Source organism: Tenebrio molitor, chromosome 2 (genome assembly GCF_963966145.1).
Source record: "Tenebrio molitor chromosome 2, icTenMoli1.1, whole genome shotgun sequence".
Classification (NCBI taxonomy): Eukaryota; Metazoa; Arthropoda; class Insecta; order Coleoptera; family Tenebrionidae; genus Tenebrio; species Tenebrio molitor.
In genome coordinates this window covers 18361362-18384036 of record NC_091047.1, presented here as the reverse complement: position 1 = coordinate 18384036, position 22675 = coordinate 18361362, and the positions used below count along the sequence as shown (strand labels likewise).

At 33.0% G+C, this 22675-nt stretch overlaps 1 protein-coding gene and 2 long non-coding RNA genes across 5 annotated transcripts in view; 2 read left to right on the top strand and 1 right to left on the bottom strand.

The window, feature by feature from the left end:
* The first annotated feature begins 5854 nt into the window (after positions 1-5854).
* The window catches only part of Nrx-1 (Neurexin 1), a 91153-nt gene continuing 74332 nt past the window's right edge, over positions 5855-22675 (top strand). The window contains exons 1-2 of one of the 3 annotated variants that reach the window (XM_069037691.1): positions 5855-6013; positions 10366-11205. In XM_069037691.1, coding sequence (XP_068893792.1) covers positions 10618-11205 — 588 coding nt within the window. In that variant the 5' untranslated portion in view covers positions 5855-6013; positions 10366-10617. Of the gene's footprint in view, positions 6014-10092; positions 11206-22675 lie in introns of those variants that run through there. The other 2 variants (XM_069037693.1, XM_069037692.1) reach the window with 2 other exon arrangements.
* LOC138123137 (uncharacterized) lies at positions 12657-13307 on the bottom strand. The gene is made up of 2 exons (XR_011156735.1): positions 13084-13307; positions 12657-13032 (listed from the first exon to the last, which is right to left on the bottom strand). It is a non-coding gene; the product is annotated as an uncharacterized lncRNA (long non-coding RNA).
* LOC138123138 (uncharacterized) lies at positions 17282-17840 on the top strand. The gene is made up of 2 exons (XR_011156736.1): positions 17282-17464; positions 17514-17840. It is a non-coding gene; the product is annotated as an uncharacterized lncRNA (long non-coding RNA).

The following is a 22675-nucleotide window of genomic DNA, read 5'->3' as shown; positions in this document are numbered from 1 at the left end:
AAAAATTTAAATGTTCAGATTCAAATGTGATTTTGGACATTTTAAATCCAAAGTGACATTATTAACGAATCAATTTTAAAAAATAGCTAAATTCATTTTTTGTTGAAACGGTTTCATTTATCGTGGAATGGCTCTATAGCATCGTCTTACTTGCTTCTGAAGAGTTGTCTATGGGGCAAATTGATGTTGATCTTTTGCTTTTGAACCCTGTCTCCGCAGCTGGGATTAACCCCACCCATATGACACTGACAGATTAAAATGATTTTGACAACGTAAAAAATAAGGTTAACCATCCTAAAGCTTACTTTACAATTGAATATGATTAATATCACATTGACGACCAAAGTATTTTGGCCGCGATAGTACATAAAACATTATTAGGACCATAGATCGACTTCTGTAGTTTTGTTTTATTGTTGAATTTTGCAGATTTTTACGAAATAACAATTGTCAAATTTTTTGACATACAGAGCTGCCAACCCGATAGATTGTATTTTCCCTGTTCTGATTATAATTATTTATTGGACAATATAAATTAAAGAAACCCATTTATCGGAAAAATAACACAGGGAAATGTGTTTTTTTTACGCTAATTTAAAGTAACGTATGAACACTTTTGTTTTAAAGTAACTGTGAAAATAATAAATTAACGGTGCCGTGAAATATTGCTCCTGCACTCCACCAGAAATTTCCCGCATTGTTTGGGAAATCATGCATAGCTCCATTGACCTAAAGTGTAAGGTAACGGTGTGTTTCCTAGTTAGGAAAGCCGAAAGCCGAAAATTTGCAACATGAAGCGTGCATAAAATTGACATTTAAGTGAAGTCCAGCACACTACCTACAAATTGTAGTTTATGAAATAAGGATAAATCTAATTTTGATGCAACATATTTTCCTTTTTTTCTCGGAAATTTTGTTATCTAAGGGTATAGTTTTTTAATGCCATTACAATAAAAAAAACTAACAGAATCAATACTATATAGTATTTTTTATGTGAGATTATACTTGTGATACATTGTTGTTTTCAGAATAAAACTCTCTATCAGAATTACTAAAAAAAGTATGTGTTCCTATTTAAATTTTTGCTTTTTAAGTTTAGCCTTGAAGCGCTGAATTTATTAGGTCCTTATGTAGCCTATTCACAATTATTTAATTTGGTGTATAAATAATTAAAATCCACCGATAAATAAGGGAGTTATGGACTCGTCTTTTTTTTTGGGAAGCCTGTATACTGCATAAATAGCAAGAAAGTGTTTTAAAGTATGCAGATTAACTGCATATTTCAATAAATGCATTGTCATGAGTGTCATGACAGATGACAGTTAATGAATGCCCAAAACTGCCGGGGATTAGATTTGATATCGTTATTCGTTCGTTGGACGTAATTGCTATAAGCAGTCTTCATGAATACATTGAACAAAATTTTGCAAAGCATCAATCAAATTTACAATAAAATTTTTATTTTTTTTTACCTTTTAATAAAAATAAAGGTTGGGATGTGTTACATCACTGAATTTATAAAAAAATACTCTTTTCAAAAATGTTAAATTTTACCCCCTGTGCTATTTAAAAAAAATCAAGTTAGCCTTGTATCTTCAAAACAAATGAAGTTAGAAAATTGAATAGAATCTCAGATGATACAACAGTTCTAACTGTCTCCCAAATTTCAACGAGCTCTGTTAAACCGTTCTGAAAATATTTAGCTGTATCCATACTTTTTAGCACCCTGTATGTATGTCTAAATGTTGTAGAGAATTTTTCTAAATTTTATCTGATAGATGTCACATTTTTAGTAAAGAATTTGACATTATTTAACTGAAACTGATCTTTTTATGAACCACTATAGTATTTCAGAAAAAAAAAACTGAAAAGGGAAAATGAAATTATCATGCCGAACTTCGCTTGCAAGAATTTTGAGCAGATTTTTCAAATGCATCCATTCTACAGAATGCTTTTTACACGGGATTTGCTAACAGTGTATAGTCGGTTTTTTAATCAAAAAACCACGACCTGTTGATTTAGGTTTACAAATATAAAATTTTATTAAATTTTTAATGATAAAAATGTATGTTGACAGTAGACATGCATTATACTGTTAACTGATGTAACCTGTGTTCAGAAAGTAATCTATTTTTCACATTTGTAACTTTAATTTTAGTTTATGTAGCAGCCAACTCCAATCGTGCCAGTTATTGAAGCAGGGTTACTTACTGAAGATAACTTACGTATGTGTACACATAAGTGCGCTCATTTTTTGATTATATTTTACGTGCTCATAGAATATCTAACCTCATATTACGATAACAAAATTTCATTATTGTATGTCGAGCTCGCAAAATTAAGTACGTGATATTTACGCTTCCTACATTTTTATTTTCATTTTCACCAATTTATTTATCAAAGAAACGGGGCACATTCCATTCATACGAATGTACTTAACAGGACACCGCTTGACATTTAAGTGAAGTCAAAGAGAAGTTAATTAAATTATGAATAAACAGAAAGAAGCTCTCCGTGTAAGTAGCACACCTGAAAAAGATGAATACCTCGAACTGAATATTTACTGGTTTTAAAAATTCATAAATTTCCACGAAACATTATTTACTTAGTTGGTAAGTCGGAAAATATTTATAATTCCCTAATTAATTTACTAGTGACATTTGTGTCTATTAAGTTGCTCTAAATTGGAAAACAGTGAGAAACTAGCGTGATCAATGCGACTTCTTATAATTTCATACACGAGATAAAAACACTTAGTACAAGTTGAGTAATAAGAATATGAAACTGGCTGCACAGCCCGCGAGGGTATTAAGCAGGATTGGTCTATTTGGAGGGGTGTTTCACCCGACAAGACGGTTATCGATCGTTCAAGACACTAGAGGGCGCCGTTTTCGGAGTTCCATTCGCTGTTTGTCGTATTCATATGCTAGAAATGGACAGTTGTAGCGCACCATTTCTCCAGGGACTGGTTGTATTTCGGAACCGAAATGAATTTTAAAACAAAACGTCGAAGATTAATAACAGACACCATTAAGTGTAGAACTGATAACAGACTGCTGCCTTCTACAAATGGGTTTATAATTGTGTATTAATAATAATAATTATTATTATTATGATAAAATGACATTTGCTCAATATTCTTTCAAAAACTGTAGCAGACATTTTATTGTCCCTCAATATTACTCCTATTATTATTGTAGTGATGCTGTAATATGACTAAGTGTAATTGATTACTAATAATAAATTGATAGCACATCCATTTCATGGAAATTGTCACCTTGTCAGGTGCTCATTTGTTCGTAATGTTGGAATAATTCGATGTTAACTCTAGTAGTTAGAGGTGTCTTAACTAATAACAGTATCCATATCTGAAATTGAACTTACGGAATCATTAATAATTTAGTGAATGTAAGTGAATCTACGCTCGAAGGTAATACTGCTGATGATCTATTAAAATTGATAAAAGTAAATATTGAAATATTTTTATGACTGAGTATAAATTTTTCTGTTGTAAGTGGAAATACCGAAAATACGTAGGTAAGTCATTGCTATAAAAAGATGAACAGCAAAGACTGGTGAAAGCTTTTAGTAATATAAAATCAATAAATTATCGGGCGGAAAATTTTGAATATTAGAACTGTTACATTAACAAATGGTAAATAGTAGAAAAAAAAAGAAAAAAGTTAGTTATGTACTGTCGCGAGCAAAAAATTCTGGTCGTCAATGTTATTTTAAAATTTGGTTAGACTGTCACAAATTTAAAAAAAAATCCGTACCTAATTATGCCCATGTCAAGAAAATGTCAAAAAAATTAATTACTTCATGTCAATTAACGACAGCCAATCACAATGGAGCATTTTCCATTGTGTCAAATCATGATTTTGACGATCAGTTTTTTTTTGCTCGTGACAGTATATTAAATATTTGGTGAAGTATTTTTGGACTACTTTGTACGGAGTGATCAAGAATGACTGAGTCTGTTGGTAACAATGAAATTTGGCAAATTTAAAATTTACCAACGAAGGTTCATTTTTGTAATAGTATAAACATAACCTGCATAACCAAAAATGTTTTTAATGTCATCTCAAGTTAAAAAATTCGGTCAGTGCGTGGTCAGTGCCAATTACTAGACAAAAATCACCAATATTTTCAATTGTTTCATTGCCAACAGACTCAGTCATTGTTGATCACGCTGTAGGTACATTCTTACGTAAAGCATATTATTCATTCATTTGTAAAAAATCAATATAATATACAAACGTCTGTTCTACAAATGACCTTAACGTAAAAGTAGAGGAGTCTTCGTAGTTATGACTTTATGATGAAGACAAGCACTGCAGCTACCTATTCTTCCGCATTGATAATCGCAGCCAGGTTCAATTAATTTATGGACTACAGAATCAAAGTTTTGAATTAAGTATTCCAGACCTTAAACAGGCATTTTCACTTTTTCAATGCTATTTAAAATGATCAAATTCTGCGAGATTAACAGAAATTATATTATTAAAGTAAAGGTGACGTTAAAGTCAGTAATAGCAATTTTATCTTTTATTTTTCTTGCGAAAACATTAAAACAAAGTGTAAACGTCTTATGAGCGTTAATTAAGACTTTAAGGGTGTCTTTGGGACCAAAAATAATATTGTTTATAGCTTTCTGTTTGGTTTGTTCTGTTTAAAAGAATAATAGAATGCATGTCGTAACATAAGAATGTATTCTTGTGTTAATTATTTCATCAATAAACCTGGGACCTACAGAAAAAACACTAGTATGAATTCTTGTTGTACGTTTCTGCTAATACCTAGCATATTCGAAGCAGTGCCGCAGCAACATAAAAGGTGAGAACCATTAATGCTTGATCTAATTCCAAGAGCAATAAGAAATTTAAGATTATGTCTGAAGTAAAAGTTTGAAGTGTGAATTTGAATTTTGGAAGATATTACTTTATTTTGGACAAAGTTTACATTTTATTATCTATCAAACATAATAGTAGTTTATTTGACGAGTTTGCCTTGTTTCACTCGCCCCTTAAAGGCTCCAAATCGCTTAAAACCTTTAAATTAGCTTGACGTTTCGTTTTGACAAGTTGTAACATTTATCAAAATCCGTTCACATAGGAGAAAATTTTCAAATTCTGGGTGTCGAACAAATAACTTTATTATGTGGTCAGTTAAGTTCATTTTATAATACGATGATCAACATGCAATCAATGTACAATATATTTCATGTAAAAATTCTCGTAGCGTGCCGACGTTAAAAATATTAAAGCATGACTATGAATAAAACAAGCAACAACATGCTCACAATCAGAATATAAAATAGGTCCTTCATTAGTTAACGATTTAAATATGCTGTAGAAAGATTGTCGATGTAAGAAACCTACAAGGTTATGAGATAAGGCTTTGGCGATCTTGAAATCTTGAAAGACTTCTTGCGGCGAATGATCACTTTGACACCATGGGGATGAGGAGAATCGAAGAAAAATGAAAGAGTACTATAGTATTACTGATTGACGTAATGACAAAGCTAAATGAGATACATTTTTCTCTACTGGCATTAAAGCACTTCAGCATGTCACACTAAATGCATCAGTGTTTTAGGGGATTCTGTATTTTGGTTTTCTATCAGGGAGAATAACTCACGAACCATCCTCTTGGAAATAAAATAACTTCCTTGTTAATTCGTGTGTAACTTTTTATGCGGAGAGACAAATAGTTTAATTTGAATGAGTAAAATTGGTGGAGGCGCCGGTTTCTCCACGCCACTGTGTACGTAATCGGATTTATGCGGACACGTTTCTAGTGTAACGTCTATGTCTGCCATTGACTGTGAAGGAGCGCAGGTCTGCATGCGCCCCAGTCCTGTCAAGGCGCTACGCTAGTGCAGCAGAAGGTCGAAAGCACAGTGTGGCCAGGTCGCGTATTCTCTGCCACCTTGCGCTTTTAAGTGACGGGTGCCTAATTGCTTGCTAAGTGACTGACGCATAGTGATAACCGTTCTGCAACTAGTGCATTGGTAAGGCCTGTCTTCGCTGGTCCGGAGGGTTTGAGCTCTCTGGAGTGCGGCCTCGAAACGGCCCTCTTGAGTGCACTCCACTCGGAGTTACAACGATCGAATTTCCACTTGTTTTGATGATACAATTTTGTTCTGCGCTTTGGCCGGTCTGCTCGCATAATTTGACGATGTTCCCAAAATGTCCGCATTCCCTGGTACGATATCGATAGTGGCCACCGGTAATGCTGCCATTGCTGAAATTAAACGATACGCAGCGTTTGGGATTTTTAATTCATTTTCGTAAAGGTAGATGTGATAGGTGCACAAAACTACGTTTGTAGAAATTGTTGCGATCTTATCTCTCTAAACATTGTGTTTAGTTACGTTGAATTCTAAATATAGAATTAGAAGAAATGTCAGATGAAGGGAAAAGATAACGTTCAATTCTTTTATAACAACAGTTTTTAAAATCCACGATCCTCAAATTCGCTTCATTTAGAAAGTCATGATGTTAAATGAATCTTTTTCAAACAGGACTTCAAACTCATGTGAGGTATACAGTTCCAAGGATAAATAAACACGAAGGTAAAAAAGTTACCTTTTACCAATATTCATATTACTATGACTGTAAAAACAAAATGCGTTCGATATTTTTATTCATTATACTTAACTAATGTTTCAGCATGATGAAAATATTCCAAATTTGTCACTATATGTTTAAATATGTTCTTCTAATACCTAAAGAGTTACCGTGGAAGGAAATTGGTTAGATTTTACTGTTTTTGAGTTTTTGCTGTTCAATTAAAAGTTAAAATATATTTATGTTTCTTTAAAGCTCACGAACTCGAGAAATGCAATTCTACCAAAAAGTTGTAGGTTATTCATATCGAACACATACATTTTTAAATTTTGACCAATATTTAACTAAATGAATTTGAATCTAATTTTGCTGCAAAAATAAGACTAACTTTATTTGGCAATTTTTGCATTTAGTAGAGTTCATTACACTCCGCCCTCTAGATAAAAATTGAAGTTGGTAGAATTGCCTTCTATTTTATATTTTCCCGTTTATATGGTTGGCAGCTTTTATCTAAACTAAACGTTTTTGATATTTGTTACATTTTGACAACGTTTTAACTTCAGTTTGATTTTCTCCCAAAAACACTCTGACACCACACACTTATATATCGAATGATCAAATAATTTTCAGATCAAGAGTGCCTTCGACATATTTATTTCAAAGGAACAAATAACATTCCAAAGCATTCTTGATCTAAAATTGATTTGACCACACGATGTATATCTACACATTTTTTGAGTAATGAAATATCCCATTACTAACTCCAACCTTTTGTACTTTTAAGCTCCTCATGCGTTGATATAAGGCATTCACGATCTTTTTGCGACCGAGTTGGCTATGACCATCTAGTGATTTTGTTGGCAGTATCTCGGTGATAACTAAATTCCCTAAAGGAAATTGACACTTTTTATGTTAGGTTAGGTTGTTTTCAGTTTAGGGTTATATTTTCTGAATAGGTAAATTGTTGCCGGATATCTTAAATCTGGTCTGTCCTTTTTAAATTAAATGGTTTGATAGAAATTTTTTATCGTAATAATAATTATTTTGGCAATTTTGACTGTCCCTTTGACGGAAATTTCAATTATTTTTACACACTTAATAAATCATTTGGTTTCTTACGAATATTAAAATAATAAATCTGGCAATGCGGTGGCAAGAAAATGTCGAACAGACAAAAAAAATTTGAAACCGTTGCATTACTTAGTCCAACATGAAAAGAAAAAATCATAGCCTACTCGGTCCCAAAAAGATCGTGAATGCCTAATATATGTTTGCCTGTGTCACTGGGAATGTTATTATTTTATATCTAAAACACAAAAGTTTTGACATACCTATCTAAATTTAACAATATGGTAAAGCAAGCAGTTGGAATATATACAAGATTATTATAAATGTTTTTAGCATCGCATAGTGAATTTTAAAACAATCCTTAACTGTCAAAATTAATTTACTTTTATTCTATATGGTCATAAAGTTTTTTCCCTAGAGTATACTTATAGTGTATTTAAAAAAAAAAAGAACCACGACCTGTTGATTTAGGTTTGTAAATATAATTTTTTTCTAAATTTAGGGAATTTAATGATATCTATTGGCTATACCAGCCAACGTCTGTCATTTTTAATGTCCTTGAAAGAACGCAAACTCGCAACTAAAATTTAAACGTGTAATAAAAAATGTCTCGCAAAGTATTATTAAACCCTCAAATTAGTTGTTATTAACTTTATTAACATGCTGCGCTACTAATATCTCTAATAACCTCAATTTTTATATGATGAGATTTTTCACCCTATGTCAAAAGTGTCCAATGTTGTCAGCTCTATTTTGGGTGTAAATTGCGGTGTTGTGGTTCTTTGTTTAAAAAATAGACTATATGTCAAATCTAGTAAAACATAAATTCAGGTTATGCTTTGATTCTAAACTTTTGAAGCAAAATACCTACAACTAAAAAATAGAGTCGCTTTAACACAAATTAATTTGTTACGTAATACCAATTTTTGTATATTTTAGCCCTACTACCATTACATTTACATCTTTTAATTTGGCATTGTTTCGTTTTATGTAAAAAAATAATTCCGATTTCACTTTACGCTCTCGTTCTAAAACCCTAGATACTTACACCACACAGTTTTGTAAAATTTACAATATGAAGTGGTTGGTTATTACTTATTAATAACGACCTCAGTAACAAATAATTTGATAAATAATGTGTACCAACCGCGTAGTAATATGAAAGTAACTAATCTACAGGGTGATTCATATAGTATCATACAAACTTTAACCGGTGGTAGATTTCAACCCCTAGATACTCTTACAAAAACGTCTAGGATCTTAGTTAAAATTGTTGAAGATAAAGCATGTTGAAGAGTGTACTACCACCTTTTAAAAACTGCAGATAAATGAAAATATTTTACGTTGAAACAAACTGTCAGGCATTGTTGTCAAAATGAAACTAAAGCGAACTTTATAATACCAATATTTTCTCTATAGCAACAATTGTTTGCTTCTATTATGACATTCATGAACATTTGTTATACATTGGACGTAAAATGGAATAATTTGACGAAGAATGGCATTTACTAATAGTAAAAGAATCGATATAGTAATTTGTGCCAATTTTTGATGTACGACTCAAAATTTTATTGTCAAGAGCTTTTTGAGACCGGAATCTGCCACTGGTTAAAATATTTATGAAACTATATGAATCACCCTGTATAAGTGTACACATAGATTTGCCACTTCTCAATTTTTGTGTGCTAGAATGTAAATTTGACACTTGTCACTGTAGGTTTTATTATTTATCAGTTTTCAAATTGCAATCATTGTGCTCTGAGCTAATTAAGTAAGTGAAAGCGTCTTATTCAAGACTTTTTCCAGCATCTGAGGAAATTGTTCAAGATTTAAAGGAACGACTCGCACACAAACAATTTGCAATGTCATTTGGATATTTTTAAGGCAGGTGTTTAAACGACAATTTAATGGCTTAGAAAAGCGACTGGAAGAGATTGCACGGTGCTGTAATATTAATCAGACAATGTTGCAGAACATATTTGAAAATAAGCGACGTTGAATAATCAAGTGTCTGAAACATAACTGTGAACATTTTCAGACTTTAAAAACAAAACGTCTGTTTTTGTTATAAAATGTTTTCGTCATGAACAAGAATAATACATTTGTTATTAAATTTTAATCGATGGAGCAAACAAATGAAGTAATTTCGTTTAATTTATTTTTGACAGTATTTTTTATTTTCTATTACATCATCTAGAGTCTAGACCTTTGCTTTTAGACTTCAATTTACCATCAAAATTATAGGTGGTAAATTTCCACTACGATGTTACAACCATTTATAATAATCCTGTACAAATCCTTTGAAGATGTTTACTATTGAAATTACTCCGTCAACATTCATCTTCTTTTAACGTATCCAGAGTCGAGACCATTTCCAACGCCGAAATTATAACATTAAAAAAAGGTTAACACCCAAAAGATAAAAATTGTTATTAACGGAACTGATGCATATTTTATTTAACAAATCAAATATTATGCATTAATACACAGATTCATTCAAATTGTTAATGAAATGAAAATATAAGTGCAGCTAAATATGAATTATTTTGCATTATATGTAGATAAACAAAAAAATTCAAGATAATACTTAGAGATGCAATAAATTATTTATGTATTTATTTTGAACAGTATAAAATAGTAATAATAATGGTAATAGCAGTAATTGTACTTCAGTGAAGGACTAGCAGAAACTTACCAATGCAATTAGTTGAAAACTTGTTTATAGTGTGGTTATAAAAATATACCGGAGTGAAGTACTTATCTTCTTTAGACAATAAACTTACATATCTGAAAAGTCAACGTGTAGCTGAAATAAATAGTTCAATCCTAGTGCCGAATCGAAGTCAAACGTCGGTGTGATAGTCTTACGCCATGAACAGTCTCATATTCCCGCCTGGTGATACCGAATATCAAATATACGAGAAATCGATATCTCAATATCAAAGTGCGGTGTATTAATGCTCCCGTCCCTATCAGAATGCGGTCTTCGGTGTTAGGCGCCGTTCTTGCGGTCTTCGGTTTTTGCAGCGGTTTTTTACTCGACGGTTCCACCAACTCTTACTCTCAGTTCAGAAAATGGGGCGGCGGCGCTAACGGAAGTTTGGAGTTCGAGTTCAAAACCGATCAGCCTAATGGGCTTTTGCTTTACACCGACGATGGTGGCACCTACGACTTCTTCGAAATCAAGCTCGTCGAGGGAGCGCTCCGTTTACGATACAACTTGGGCGGCGGGGCCCAAATCATCACCGTCGGGAGGGAACTGAACGACGGACATTGGCATAAAGTGCATGTGCAAAGACACGAGGACCGTACTATACTGACGGTTGATAATGTGTCGCAAATGAGGACTTCCAGAGGGAAGGAGTTCAACTTTGGCCGGTTTGCGACCAATTCCGATGTCTTCGTCGGAGGAATGCCTACTTGGTACAACACCAAATTGACATTGCTGGCCCTGCCGAGCGTTATTTTTGAACCGAGATTCGTCGGGGCGGTTCGCAACCTGATTTATCCTGACGTGGAAGGAGGACCGCCACGCAGACAGGAAACGAGACCCAAGGACCATAGGGTAAGGCTTTCATTTACAATTCTTTATGTATGCAGCAATGATCAACTCCCATCACTAACTACCATAACATTACAAACATGCATCATACCATCCATATGTAGTTAATTATACTTATACAAATTGTTACGAACGTTCTTATACTCGATTTATAATTCGGAAAACAAAAAGGTTGATGATGATGATGATGATAATGATGGAAGAAATAAGATAAATCTACTCTTTTCTTGAGTGTACATTACCTGTTAAAATATAACTTGTGACAAGCAATGATTCCAGAAACGCACAAATAATGAGTGAAAAGAAGAAAACAAGACCTCTTAAAAGTCCACAGGGAATACGTAAACAGTCCAATTTATCTCTTTTCAAGAGGAAGTAAATAAGATAGTAAGATATACTTCTATAGTTTGTCCAGCGAGAGATTGGTTGACATAAAAGTCAATTCTACGTAGAGCAAGGAGTAGCTAGCTCACGTAAAATTTGAAATATATCATTCAAGCAGTAACACTTTTGCCATGAAATTATGCTCTAATGAATGTATTCTAGTGCATTTTGTAGTGTTGGGTTAATTTAATACAATTTAAAATCTCCCAGTCTCTCGCTGGACGAAGTTTAATTCAGAAAAATATTATCAAAAATAACGAAATTTGGAAGTAAGGTGCGTTTAAAAAAATTGTGGTCAAGTGGCCTTATGCTCGCTTTTGTTTCCGTTAAAGCATGACTTGGTTTCATTAGCTGTCACATATTTCGTGAAACAGGAAGTGTAGAAGGAAGGAGAGGAAGTGGAGAACCATCAATACGAATACGAATTTCAGAAACTGTTAAAAGAGTTAGGAAAATAATACGATATGATCGAGAAAAAAAAAGATCCAAAAGGTGACTCCACTACGGCGGACAAGAAAGCTTCTGAAAACATATGGAGTAGCTTCATTCATCCTAACAGCGATGATTTTGAAAATAGGGTTCAAGTTACGCCGCACGTTTTCAGAAATTTTACTTTCCATAGTCGCCCGTTATCACTTTTTGTTGTTGATCATATTGTATAAAATGAAGCGAAAACTATATGCCATTCACGATGTTTTGGCATAAGGGGAGGCCGTGGAAAAAGTGCATTTAAGTTGGCAGTAAAGCCTGTCTGTTGAATTTGGTTATGGTTTTCTAAATTTGAGGTTATAAACTGCGTCATTGTCTAGTGCATTGTTGTCAGTTTTACTAGTTTGCAATAGAACAATACTCACACATTTTTAATCCAATTTTACAAAACAGGAAACTGACTTGAACATACTACAGAATAGTAGGGACCGGGACCGAAAGACGAAGTGGCTCCTGTTAATTTATGCACCACTTAGATAACCCACCTATACAGTGTCTTAACCAACCAGTTAGTAACTTCTCAATGAATTTTTCATTTTAACCAAAACATTCCTAAAACTAGATTGTATAAAATCTTGTACCTACTTATTAAGCCTTACTTTATTCGAATCTTTCTGCAAAATATTTACACACCCATTGTCTATGACAAAAAAGAACAAAACTATTCAACTTCCATAATTTCATTAGTAAATTCTGAATCATTACCTGCATCAAAATCCCAATCAAATTCCGAGTCAAATTCTCCTAATGAAATTATTAAAGGAAGAACGTTTTCAAATGAAAGATTTCACATTAATTTTGCCCAATCTTCCGAAATAAGTTCTTCACAATATCAATCACAGGATCAAGCCATAAATTCACAACTCTATCGCGAAGTTATAATAGGTGTTACAAAAACCCTGTGCCATTTCAATTGGGTCGTTGTTTCTTCCTGCTACATATTTATCTTGTACTCACCTACGATTCAATTTATACACAAAAAAAAAACTTGACTTCATTGTAACTTACTGAAAATATATCCTGCAGTCTAATACAAACACCATCAATACGTTTTAAAGTCGCTTAATTATGATTACGGTAAATTCGGCAACATGTTACGTTCATTTTGATAGGTCCGCATGTCAGGCACTTTAGTGACAGCAGAGATGACAGAAATCAAACATGTATCCAACGTTAAAAAATGAAATCATAGCCTCCCCTTATGCCAAAACATCGTGAATGGTATATACAATTTGTCATTTATCACAACAAGTGAAGGGATGGTCAAAATGAGATTATGGATCTGAAGCATCTGTCAACTAAAATATTTAGAAAAGATAGAAGATTACGACCTGCTTGACCACAAATTTATTTCAACACTGGTTATTGCAATACATATATTTTATTTATTGATTCTTTTAAGTAACATAAAGTATAAACAAACTTTTATTAAGTTCTAATAGTGTAAGTTTGTAGGTACGGGTTGCTATACAGCAAAAGCGACAGATTTGATGATTTTTAACAGTGTTGTTTTTCCAGAATATGAGGTAAGTACAGGGGAGGTGACTAAAGTTCTTTTGAAACTCTAGCAACACTAATTACGTTATCTTTTATCTAAGGTTAAAAAAATAATAAAGTAGAACATATCAAGTAACAAAAATATTTTTGTAAAAAAAGATATTAGTTAGTCGTCTATACAGGGTGATTCTGAAATAAGTTTGGAAAAAAAACCCGGTAATTGGTGATGAGAAGAAATCAGAGACAAAAAAATTTTCTTACAAAAGTTTTTTCGTTTTCGAGATACAAATGATCGAAAATTTGCTTAAAATTGCTAGTACACTGCTGAGTTAAAGGTGATTACCTGATTATCTTGGTAGTTTAGCAACAATAATAATCGAAGGTGCCCGTCAGTCACAAACGTAACCTTACTCCTCTCGATCATTTTCATAGAAACATTTATAAAGCAGTGTGCTTGCGACTTTGTTGTGGAGTTGATGTAACAATGGTTGCTAATGAAGTGAATATATTCGGACAAATTATCCCTATTCATAGCCGTCGAAAATACAAGGATATGGGGTAATTTCCATCCTTTTGAATTCACCTCCAAAAGTCATTTACGCAGAATTATTTTATGTCAAGGATACTCCACATTTTTTTTCCAAACTTATTTCAGAATCACCCTGTATAGGGTGTTTTCGAAGTTGAGGCGTTCCTTGTAACACGAGGTACTAGACATTATTCTTAAGAATTTTAGCCTAAACTTCTCAGTAAAATATTTGTATTAACCGAGATAATTGATTGTATATTTTTATAGTTTTCTAAAATCTTGAGTCCGGTCCTGTCTGTCCGAGTGTCCGCTGTACTAGATTAATAAACTGATGTGACCCAGAATAGAGTCTTTCCGGTAATCGCTCTGCGTACTCCCTGGACGACGCAGCTGCATTCTGATAGTGTTGCCCATACATTGGCAACATACAGGGTGTCCCAAAAATGGCGTACTAACTACTTACTACCGTATCCAGGATGTTTAAATGTACACGAAAAAAATATGGAAAAAATTTTTCGGACAAAAAAATGAATTATTATTATTATTATTATTAACGGTAATACAATGTAAACAAAGATGTACTCGTACATCATTACCTTGCAATGTTACGTAGTGGATTTAAAATATTTTTTTCGACTTCCAAAGCTTCTAAATTCACTATTGTGCAGGATTAGATATTGGTAGTGAGTAATCTTGTACTTTGTGATAATATGTACGACTAGAGGTAGCTGTCATGACAATTTAATACATATATTTCAAAATAATTTTCCTGTTAAGTGCCATTTTCAAGGACCGCCAAATCAGCAATTAAGTCCAATAGAATTTTTTAAACATTTTTCTGACGTTTACGGTAGTCTCTTCTACACCGTAGTGCACCGTTAGTACACCATTTTTGGGACACCCTGTATCTGTTTCAAAATTTAAAAAAATATTTATTTTATGTTCATTTCCGTACCGTATTTTACTAAGGTGATTTTAGCTAAAACTCTTTAGAACAACGAATACTATCACATGTTAAAAGGAACGCCTCAACTTCGAAAACACCCTGTATATAGTGTCTAGAGACTATTTTTTCCACATTCTTCATAATCATCTCACCTTAAATCGTTATCAGAATCGCTACTTGATAGAATAACAACATTCTCATAGTAAAAATCAAGCTCTTTTTCCTATTTTACATTTGACTGTAATTATTATATTTGATTTATATATATTTATCATTACCGTTTATTACCAGTTTTTGGATTGATATATGTTTTTTAAAAACATGTATGAGTTTGAAAAGTAAGAAAACCTGATATAGTTAGAGATATTTGACTTTGAAATTTAAAATATTTAATGTTTTATGGATTTGGGCAGATTAAGTTGGCCTGGTTTAACACCAGAAAATGTTCAAAATATTCAAAATGACTACTATTATATTGAGTGATTCAAAATGATTGTGGATAAGTATGGCAACTCTGTACGAAAATTTATGTGCAACTGTGTGGGTAGGATAGAGCTGACAATTCTTTGACAGTTCATAGTTGCGCAATTTTGAAAATTGTCAAATCAATGTGCAATGGTATAAAAAAAATCAAATGCACGCTTATGAAATGTCATACAAATGTCAACTCTATCCCATCCATACCACATAAATTTTCGTACATAGTTGCCATACTTATCCACAATCATTACTTTATTCAATAGTTTTCATTGCCCTAATCAGTCTAAACAGACCAACTTTATTTTTCAAAATTGGATGAAAATATGTTTTTCATGCCGCCGGCCGTTATCGACGGTTTTGCATGATTCAAAATCCGCCGGGAACGTAAAATTCCCGGCCTAGTACTTATAAAAGTGACCTTGACTAGAGAATAGGCAGGCAGCATTGAACGGACTCCGTTTCGGCGCAGGGACGCGTGGGTCGCGGGTTCGATTCCACTTGTGAAACAAATTTTTTACTTTTTAAAAATGATTTAAATTTGTCGGCATGAAAAATTTTGTGGATTACACGTCCAGAAAATGTTTTGCGAGTGCTCGTGTTGCTTCGCCTCGGCTAAACCGCCTCGGCTACGCAATATCGCAAAATATCATTTTCTGAACTTGTGATCCAAATAACTATTAAATTTCAAAATCAAATATCTACAAAACTTTCCTTTGTGACTATCACTTTTTTTACACATTTTACTACTATGCTACTTTTTTACTAAAATAAATGTCTTTCATGATCCGTAATTAAAAATGTCATTTAAAAATTTTAAAGGGGTGGCTGGAGGTGTGTGAGGGTGAAGTAATGACACGAAAACTATATGTTATGTCTACAGATACCTCTATACATATTTTAGGATTCATATGCTAAATTTTCAGATTTTTAACAATAAATCATCACCAAAAATACAGGGTTATTCTAAATGATTGTACATAGTCGAAGCAGGCCATGCCCATGTTATGAAATTTTTGCCACCTTCATGTGATCTGTCAATTTTTGTCGCTGTCACTGTCATTTTTTAGGTAAAAGTGCGGTGATGAGAATTTTATTTATTTCTTTAAATTAACTATTGAATCCTAAAATGTTGAGTTGTTTAGCATCAATTCTAAAAATATTGAGTTGTCTTGCACCCAATTTAACTCCTGTGTGTGAACAATGTGTACTCAATTATTTACATCATTTTGATTTTTTTTATACGGAGCGGCAACCATAAGTTTTACATTCACTTTTTACGCCTACTTGGACTACAATCATTTAGAATAAACCTGTACATGTGCATTATGCACCCAAACTAATCGCGCGTACACTCATTGATAGACACTAGTCCAGTCAATTCAACCTAAAATTTTCAATTTGATAGAAAACATCTCAAACAAAAAGTTTTCGTACCAGTTTGTACCTATATAAATAAAGATCCCTCGGTTTTCTCAATTTAATTCCATATAGCATAATTAAAATTTAAAAAAAAAAAGTTAGTCCGAGAATACAATTCACGTGTCACATGGTACATTTTTGATTAATTTCACTGGTTAAAATACAGAAACAAAGACGCAGTAGAGACTATTAAATGGATGATAAAAAGTAGCACTTTTTTAAACGAAAAATCGTAGTGAAAGTGTTCATGGATGTCAGATCAGATGTCAAACAAATGTTAAAAATATCGCAAGATTTCCCTTCAGTGTTAGGTAAACAGTTGTAAGTTGTAATCGTTTGCTATTTACGTTTTGATAACGTTTGTTGCATTTAGCGAACATCTGAAGTATATATAAGTGTGTACTGTTAGAAAACGAAATGCACGGCACGAAATGTAGATCTAATCCGACCACAGTCCCGGGCGAAAAGTGTATGATTTCTACATAATTGCTCCTGATGCAAAGTTTCTGGCTACATAGGTAAAATTTCTGAGTTCGCTAGAGGAAGAATTATAAATTATAATTGTAGGTTAGGTCTTACTTGCCACTAAGTGTGACCGGTTTCGATGCCATGAAATATCAAACTTGACAATGAGAGATATCGAAGACTTGGGCTCTGCTATCGTAGTAAAAGTTCAGGACACTAAAAATTACAAATCGCGATCATTCACCATTTTGGGAAAGTTTTACGTAGAAATTTCCAGAAAGTACATCGGATAGAATGGATAACATTATAGACTTTATTAATATTATCGAAACTTCAAATATCAATAACAAGGGAAGTAGAAATTACTAGTGCTCTAAAATTTGAAAATTGTAACTGCAGGAAAAGAAAAATAAATGAGTTCATGTTCGATTTTTTTTTGTGTGATCCGTTTGAAGATAGGTCAGCGTCACACGGACATCGGGCTCAAGTCACCTGTCACTCGAATGCTGCGCAATTACCAGAGTGTCGAACCCCACATCGATATTTTTTGTTGCAACCATATCGCAAATCAAAAAATTCTTCTCCATCTCCTCGTGAACCAGGGCGATCCTAATTAGACGAGTGTTCGGTAGTTGTAGCTTGAGTGTTGGGATGCTCTGGGTGTAATGGTTGTTGTGTTGTGAATGTTGTGATTGTGTTTTTTATATCGTTTTTTTTTTGGGGAGGGCTTCTGATTGGGCGTCTAGCCTGTTAGCCGTCACCAATAATAATAAATAATAAAAAGATAAAATAGTATGTATCATTCAGAGTAGCTCTTTTTGTGCTTCGCTTAGTTGTCGACCTCAACTGCGTTTCGGTCTTCAATCTCTCGGCTTACCACAAAAAGAGACACTTCTACTCTTTTAATGATATAATATACTATTTTTTCCTAAGAAATTACCTGTTTGGTGATTTCTTCAATTATCCAAATAGGGTGCGGTCCCAATTGATTCGGATAATCGGAGTTCTACTTTACATAAATAGCTATTGCAGCAATGTTCCAACTTTTTTTTGTCAAAATTATAACCGGCCTTCAAATAAATTTATATTTAGAGCAACCTATGGAAATTCAATTGTTTGCAACATTTTTCCAGCGTAGAAAATGACACAAGAAACGCCTGACATTTTAACGAAATAAAATTAGGTTAGAAAATATTTTAAATTTTTGTAATGCATTCTCCCTATTCTCCCTCCACGGAATATGACAATATGAAATTGGGAAAAAGCTTACTATGCAACTCCGGAGAATAATTGTTACCTACAAAAATTACTTTACACTGTTAAAAGAATTAGAATGTCTCCTACGCCTACTCTAAATATATATTTATTTGAAGGCCCCATAGTAAAACTTAAAAAAACATTTGAGTTTAAACGCAAAATATTAATTAATTTAATTATCTATCGAGACATTGTTTAGTTTCGAATTCAGTTCTTAATAGATATCATGATAAGATAAGAAAAAGAATAAAGAAAATATTTCCATTATTTCAATATTCCACAGCAGTAGCTTAATTTATTATAGGTGACAAAATTTGTAGTCGTGTTTAAAATGATTCATCTTTTCCTATTTATTACTTTGAAAATCTCTTTCTGCCAAGGATACCTTTGAAACTAAAAATAAAACAGTTTCACTTATCATCAGCATACAACCTACTTACCTTATTTCTTAGTAAATCTATACTTAGTTCTTTTTTATGTTAAAAACCACAGTGGGAATGATTTTTATCATTTGATTGTTTTATAATTTATTTTACTATAGCATGAGTCTGACAGGTTATGCCTCAGTTTACAGCTAATAATAACATCATTATTACTGACATTTAAAATTGCACTGAAAATAACACATTTATATTTCTAGAATTAAAAATAACAAGAAGAGCTTGCGTTACGCTTTCAGTTTTGCATTGTTGTGATTATGAATGCTTCTTCGTTATTAGCGTGCCTGTCTGTAAAATGTTTCAACCAGGGTGTATTATTTTTTCTAAATTCCCACACAACGTGAAAAATATTTCTTATTTTTTAGCATTAGGTAATGTAGCCAGAAAATAGGCATTTATTTTTTATTACTCATATCGTTATCTTGTTATATACAGGGTGTTAGGGAATGGTCTCCCAAGAATTTCAGGGTGAACTTGTGAGGGAAAATGTGGTCGAAAACCTTAATTTCATTTTTTCCCAACATGAATGGTTTTGTCAAAAATAAAACATTTAAATAGTGTTCCACTGTTTGGCAGCTTTTGCACCATTTTATTGTTGTAATAATAATACGGCTGTAAAGTTATTATCTCCGCTGAGGAGCGGCTGTAAAGTTATTATCTCCGCTGACGAGCGGCAGATAAAGTAAACTAGCTAAATCATCTGAAATTCCTAACTCAAATTTTAACAAATTCGTTCCTGAACGTGGCATATTGAAAGCTAAATTAAATAAATAAGCTTTAATTAAGAAACTTGTACATAAATGCAAAACGTACTTACAAAGCCTATCCAAATTAAAACGGGTTGACAGACAGATAATTATAAAAAAAAAAATCGGATTTTGTTTTGTTTGTTATTTCTTAAATAATTTTCTATGAAAGTTTGAAGAAAAAATAGTATGTATATGTTATTCGGAACAAAAATGGTTTTATGTGCTTTGGCTGGTTTGTGGCCTCACCCGTTCGGCAGCCAAACTTCCAGCCTTAGCACATAAAACTGCATTTTTGCTCCTCATAACATATTATACTACTTCAGAAAACGGTTTAAGTTATCCAAAAACGGTATAAAAGTGTTCGACCACATTTTCCCCGATAAAACTAATCCTGAAATTCTTGGGGGACCATTTCCTAACACCCTGTATATTTTAGTATACGCCTATTCCTACTAAAATGTATACTCTTCATGCATTAATAAAACGTATATATTTTTTAAACTAATTTAAAAACAGATATTAGGTAGTTAAACAATTCTATTTAGAGGTTATAACGTATGTCCAAAAAATTTCTCATCAAAGAAAACTTTTGTCACCAATTTTATATTGTCAAAGTACGTGGTAACTTGCTTCGCAACGTTTGCATGTTGTGAAATTTGAGGCTAGAAACATTATTGAAAAGAAGATGACCGTTTATTATTAATCTAAACTCTAATAGTATATTATACACCAAGGTGAAGAAGTTCATGATTATAGCCAGAGCGCCAAGATTAGAGCCCAAGGCGTGTCGAGGGTTCGAAGGCGCGAAGGCTATAAGGGACTTCTTCACCGTGGTTTATATACTATTTTTTTCACTACTAGATACGTTAAAACCCTTTCTGATAATAATTATTAATCAAATTATTTTGTCTGATGCGACGATCCGAGTTCTCATTTTTCAACGGTTGCTATGAAAATCGTCTACGTTAACCAATGAAATCAACGAAAATCTTTCGTTGATAAGTGACGGCAGTTCATTATTGACCTTGGTTAATAATGAAAATTATTATTAACCTAGGGAGAGAAATTCTACTTCTACGCCTTGTGAGACTAGTAGTGAAAAAAATAAAATGTTAACCATTAAAAGATTTGTTGAAAGTGAATCACTTCCTGCCTTGATGTTATCGTAAGTATTTTCTCATAAAAAAAACTCCCTCCAAATACTAAGCTAGTGTAATATCTAGATACAGATAAAAATCTTGTTAAATGTTTTCGGAGCGGTGCTTCTTAGAATAATAATTTTTAGGGAAACTTTTACTGTTATTGTTTAAAATCCTCTAATTTTATCAACGAGCGAATTTTACCGCAAGATTATATTTTTTCTGTTTTTTGTCTCACCGCACAGCGGGTCCTTCAAAATGAATATACCAAGGGCCAATCACAAATGACATTTTTTAATCGTTTCACGTTTAACAACATTCAATTTCCACTAATTGAGGCATAATTGGCAGCAAAACACTCTGAAATTCAGAGGTGGATATTGAGATGAAAATTTAACAATTACATGTTAATTCTCCATCGATTTTGGCGGCACAAAGTTTGGACGTTGCGAAGCGTAATAGTGGAGAGTCGCTAGTGAGTTGTTAATTTGGAAAGGACCTAATTTAGTAGCAGCAAGGATGAAGCAAAACAAGTAAAATGGTGACGTGGATCCGCCCAGCCCACTAGTCGGGTTAATCTCATCCATCCCCCAGTGGTAATTCCATAGATAACGGATGGCGCACGGTGGTGGCAGCGGCGGTGGCGGTGGCGGCATCAGGCTTTAAACTGACAGTAGCGTTAGGTGACGTTCCGATAACGCCCACAGGTTCACGCGGTTTCGCGGATAATTCTAAATAAGCTCGGAAACTCTAGCCCGTCACCAAACACTTCCAAACTCCGGGGGTTTGACAAAGGATGTGCCTAATTAGAACTCATGATTATGTTAAAAGAGAACAGTGACGGGAAAAAAGTTGCCTAAGTTCAATATTGATTCTACATCTTGTTAATTTTAGCTCGCGCTTGAATTTTTAAAGATCTTGTAATTTCATCAAAATTGTAGGTATTCTTTTTATCTTTTCTCCCATTTGTTTGTACGTAACCTAAAATTGTTCGTTGATGTTATTGTTTTTCGATTTTTCTTTCTGTTCATAATGTGCAACCTCTACTTTTGTGATTAATCAATCTTACTTATAATAACAATGCTTTACATTAATACTGTTAATCATGTTATTTCAAAGAAGTAACACTATTTTTTTACTTTTAATATTTAAATGAAATACATCGCTTCACAGTTCTCATTTAAGAACTATGTACTTTGCCACACACTGCTATTGGGTGTCTAAATAAAAATAAGAGGATCTTGTCACAAATTTTATTTATTTCCCGTTTGTTGCTATATACCTTAAGTAATCTTGTAGCTGTCACTGTTGTCAAATTAGTTTCCACATTTTGAAACTGAAAGTTTTTTATTTTGTGCTTTAGAGGTTTTTTTTTCAAAACTAATTGATATCCAATATTACAAAATGATTTGTTGAACTGAACAAAAGGCATTTATGATGGAAAAGTTATTTTCGCAACGGGTGCAATATCAAAGGCGATTAGTTTCTTCTCACCTTGCTAAATGTAAAATATTATACGAAACATGCGTCCGGTGAATTTTTCAAAACAATCTTGATCAGATACAGTTGACTCAAGTTGTAAAAAACTACGTTGCCTTTGCAACAGCACTTTTATGGCATTAGTTATTTGAAATTACTTTAAAAGTGTACTTATATGGAAAATATTCAATCCAAACTAT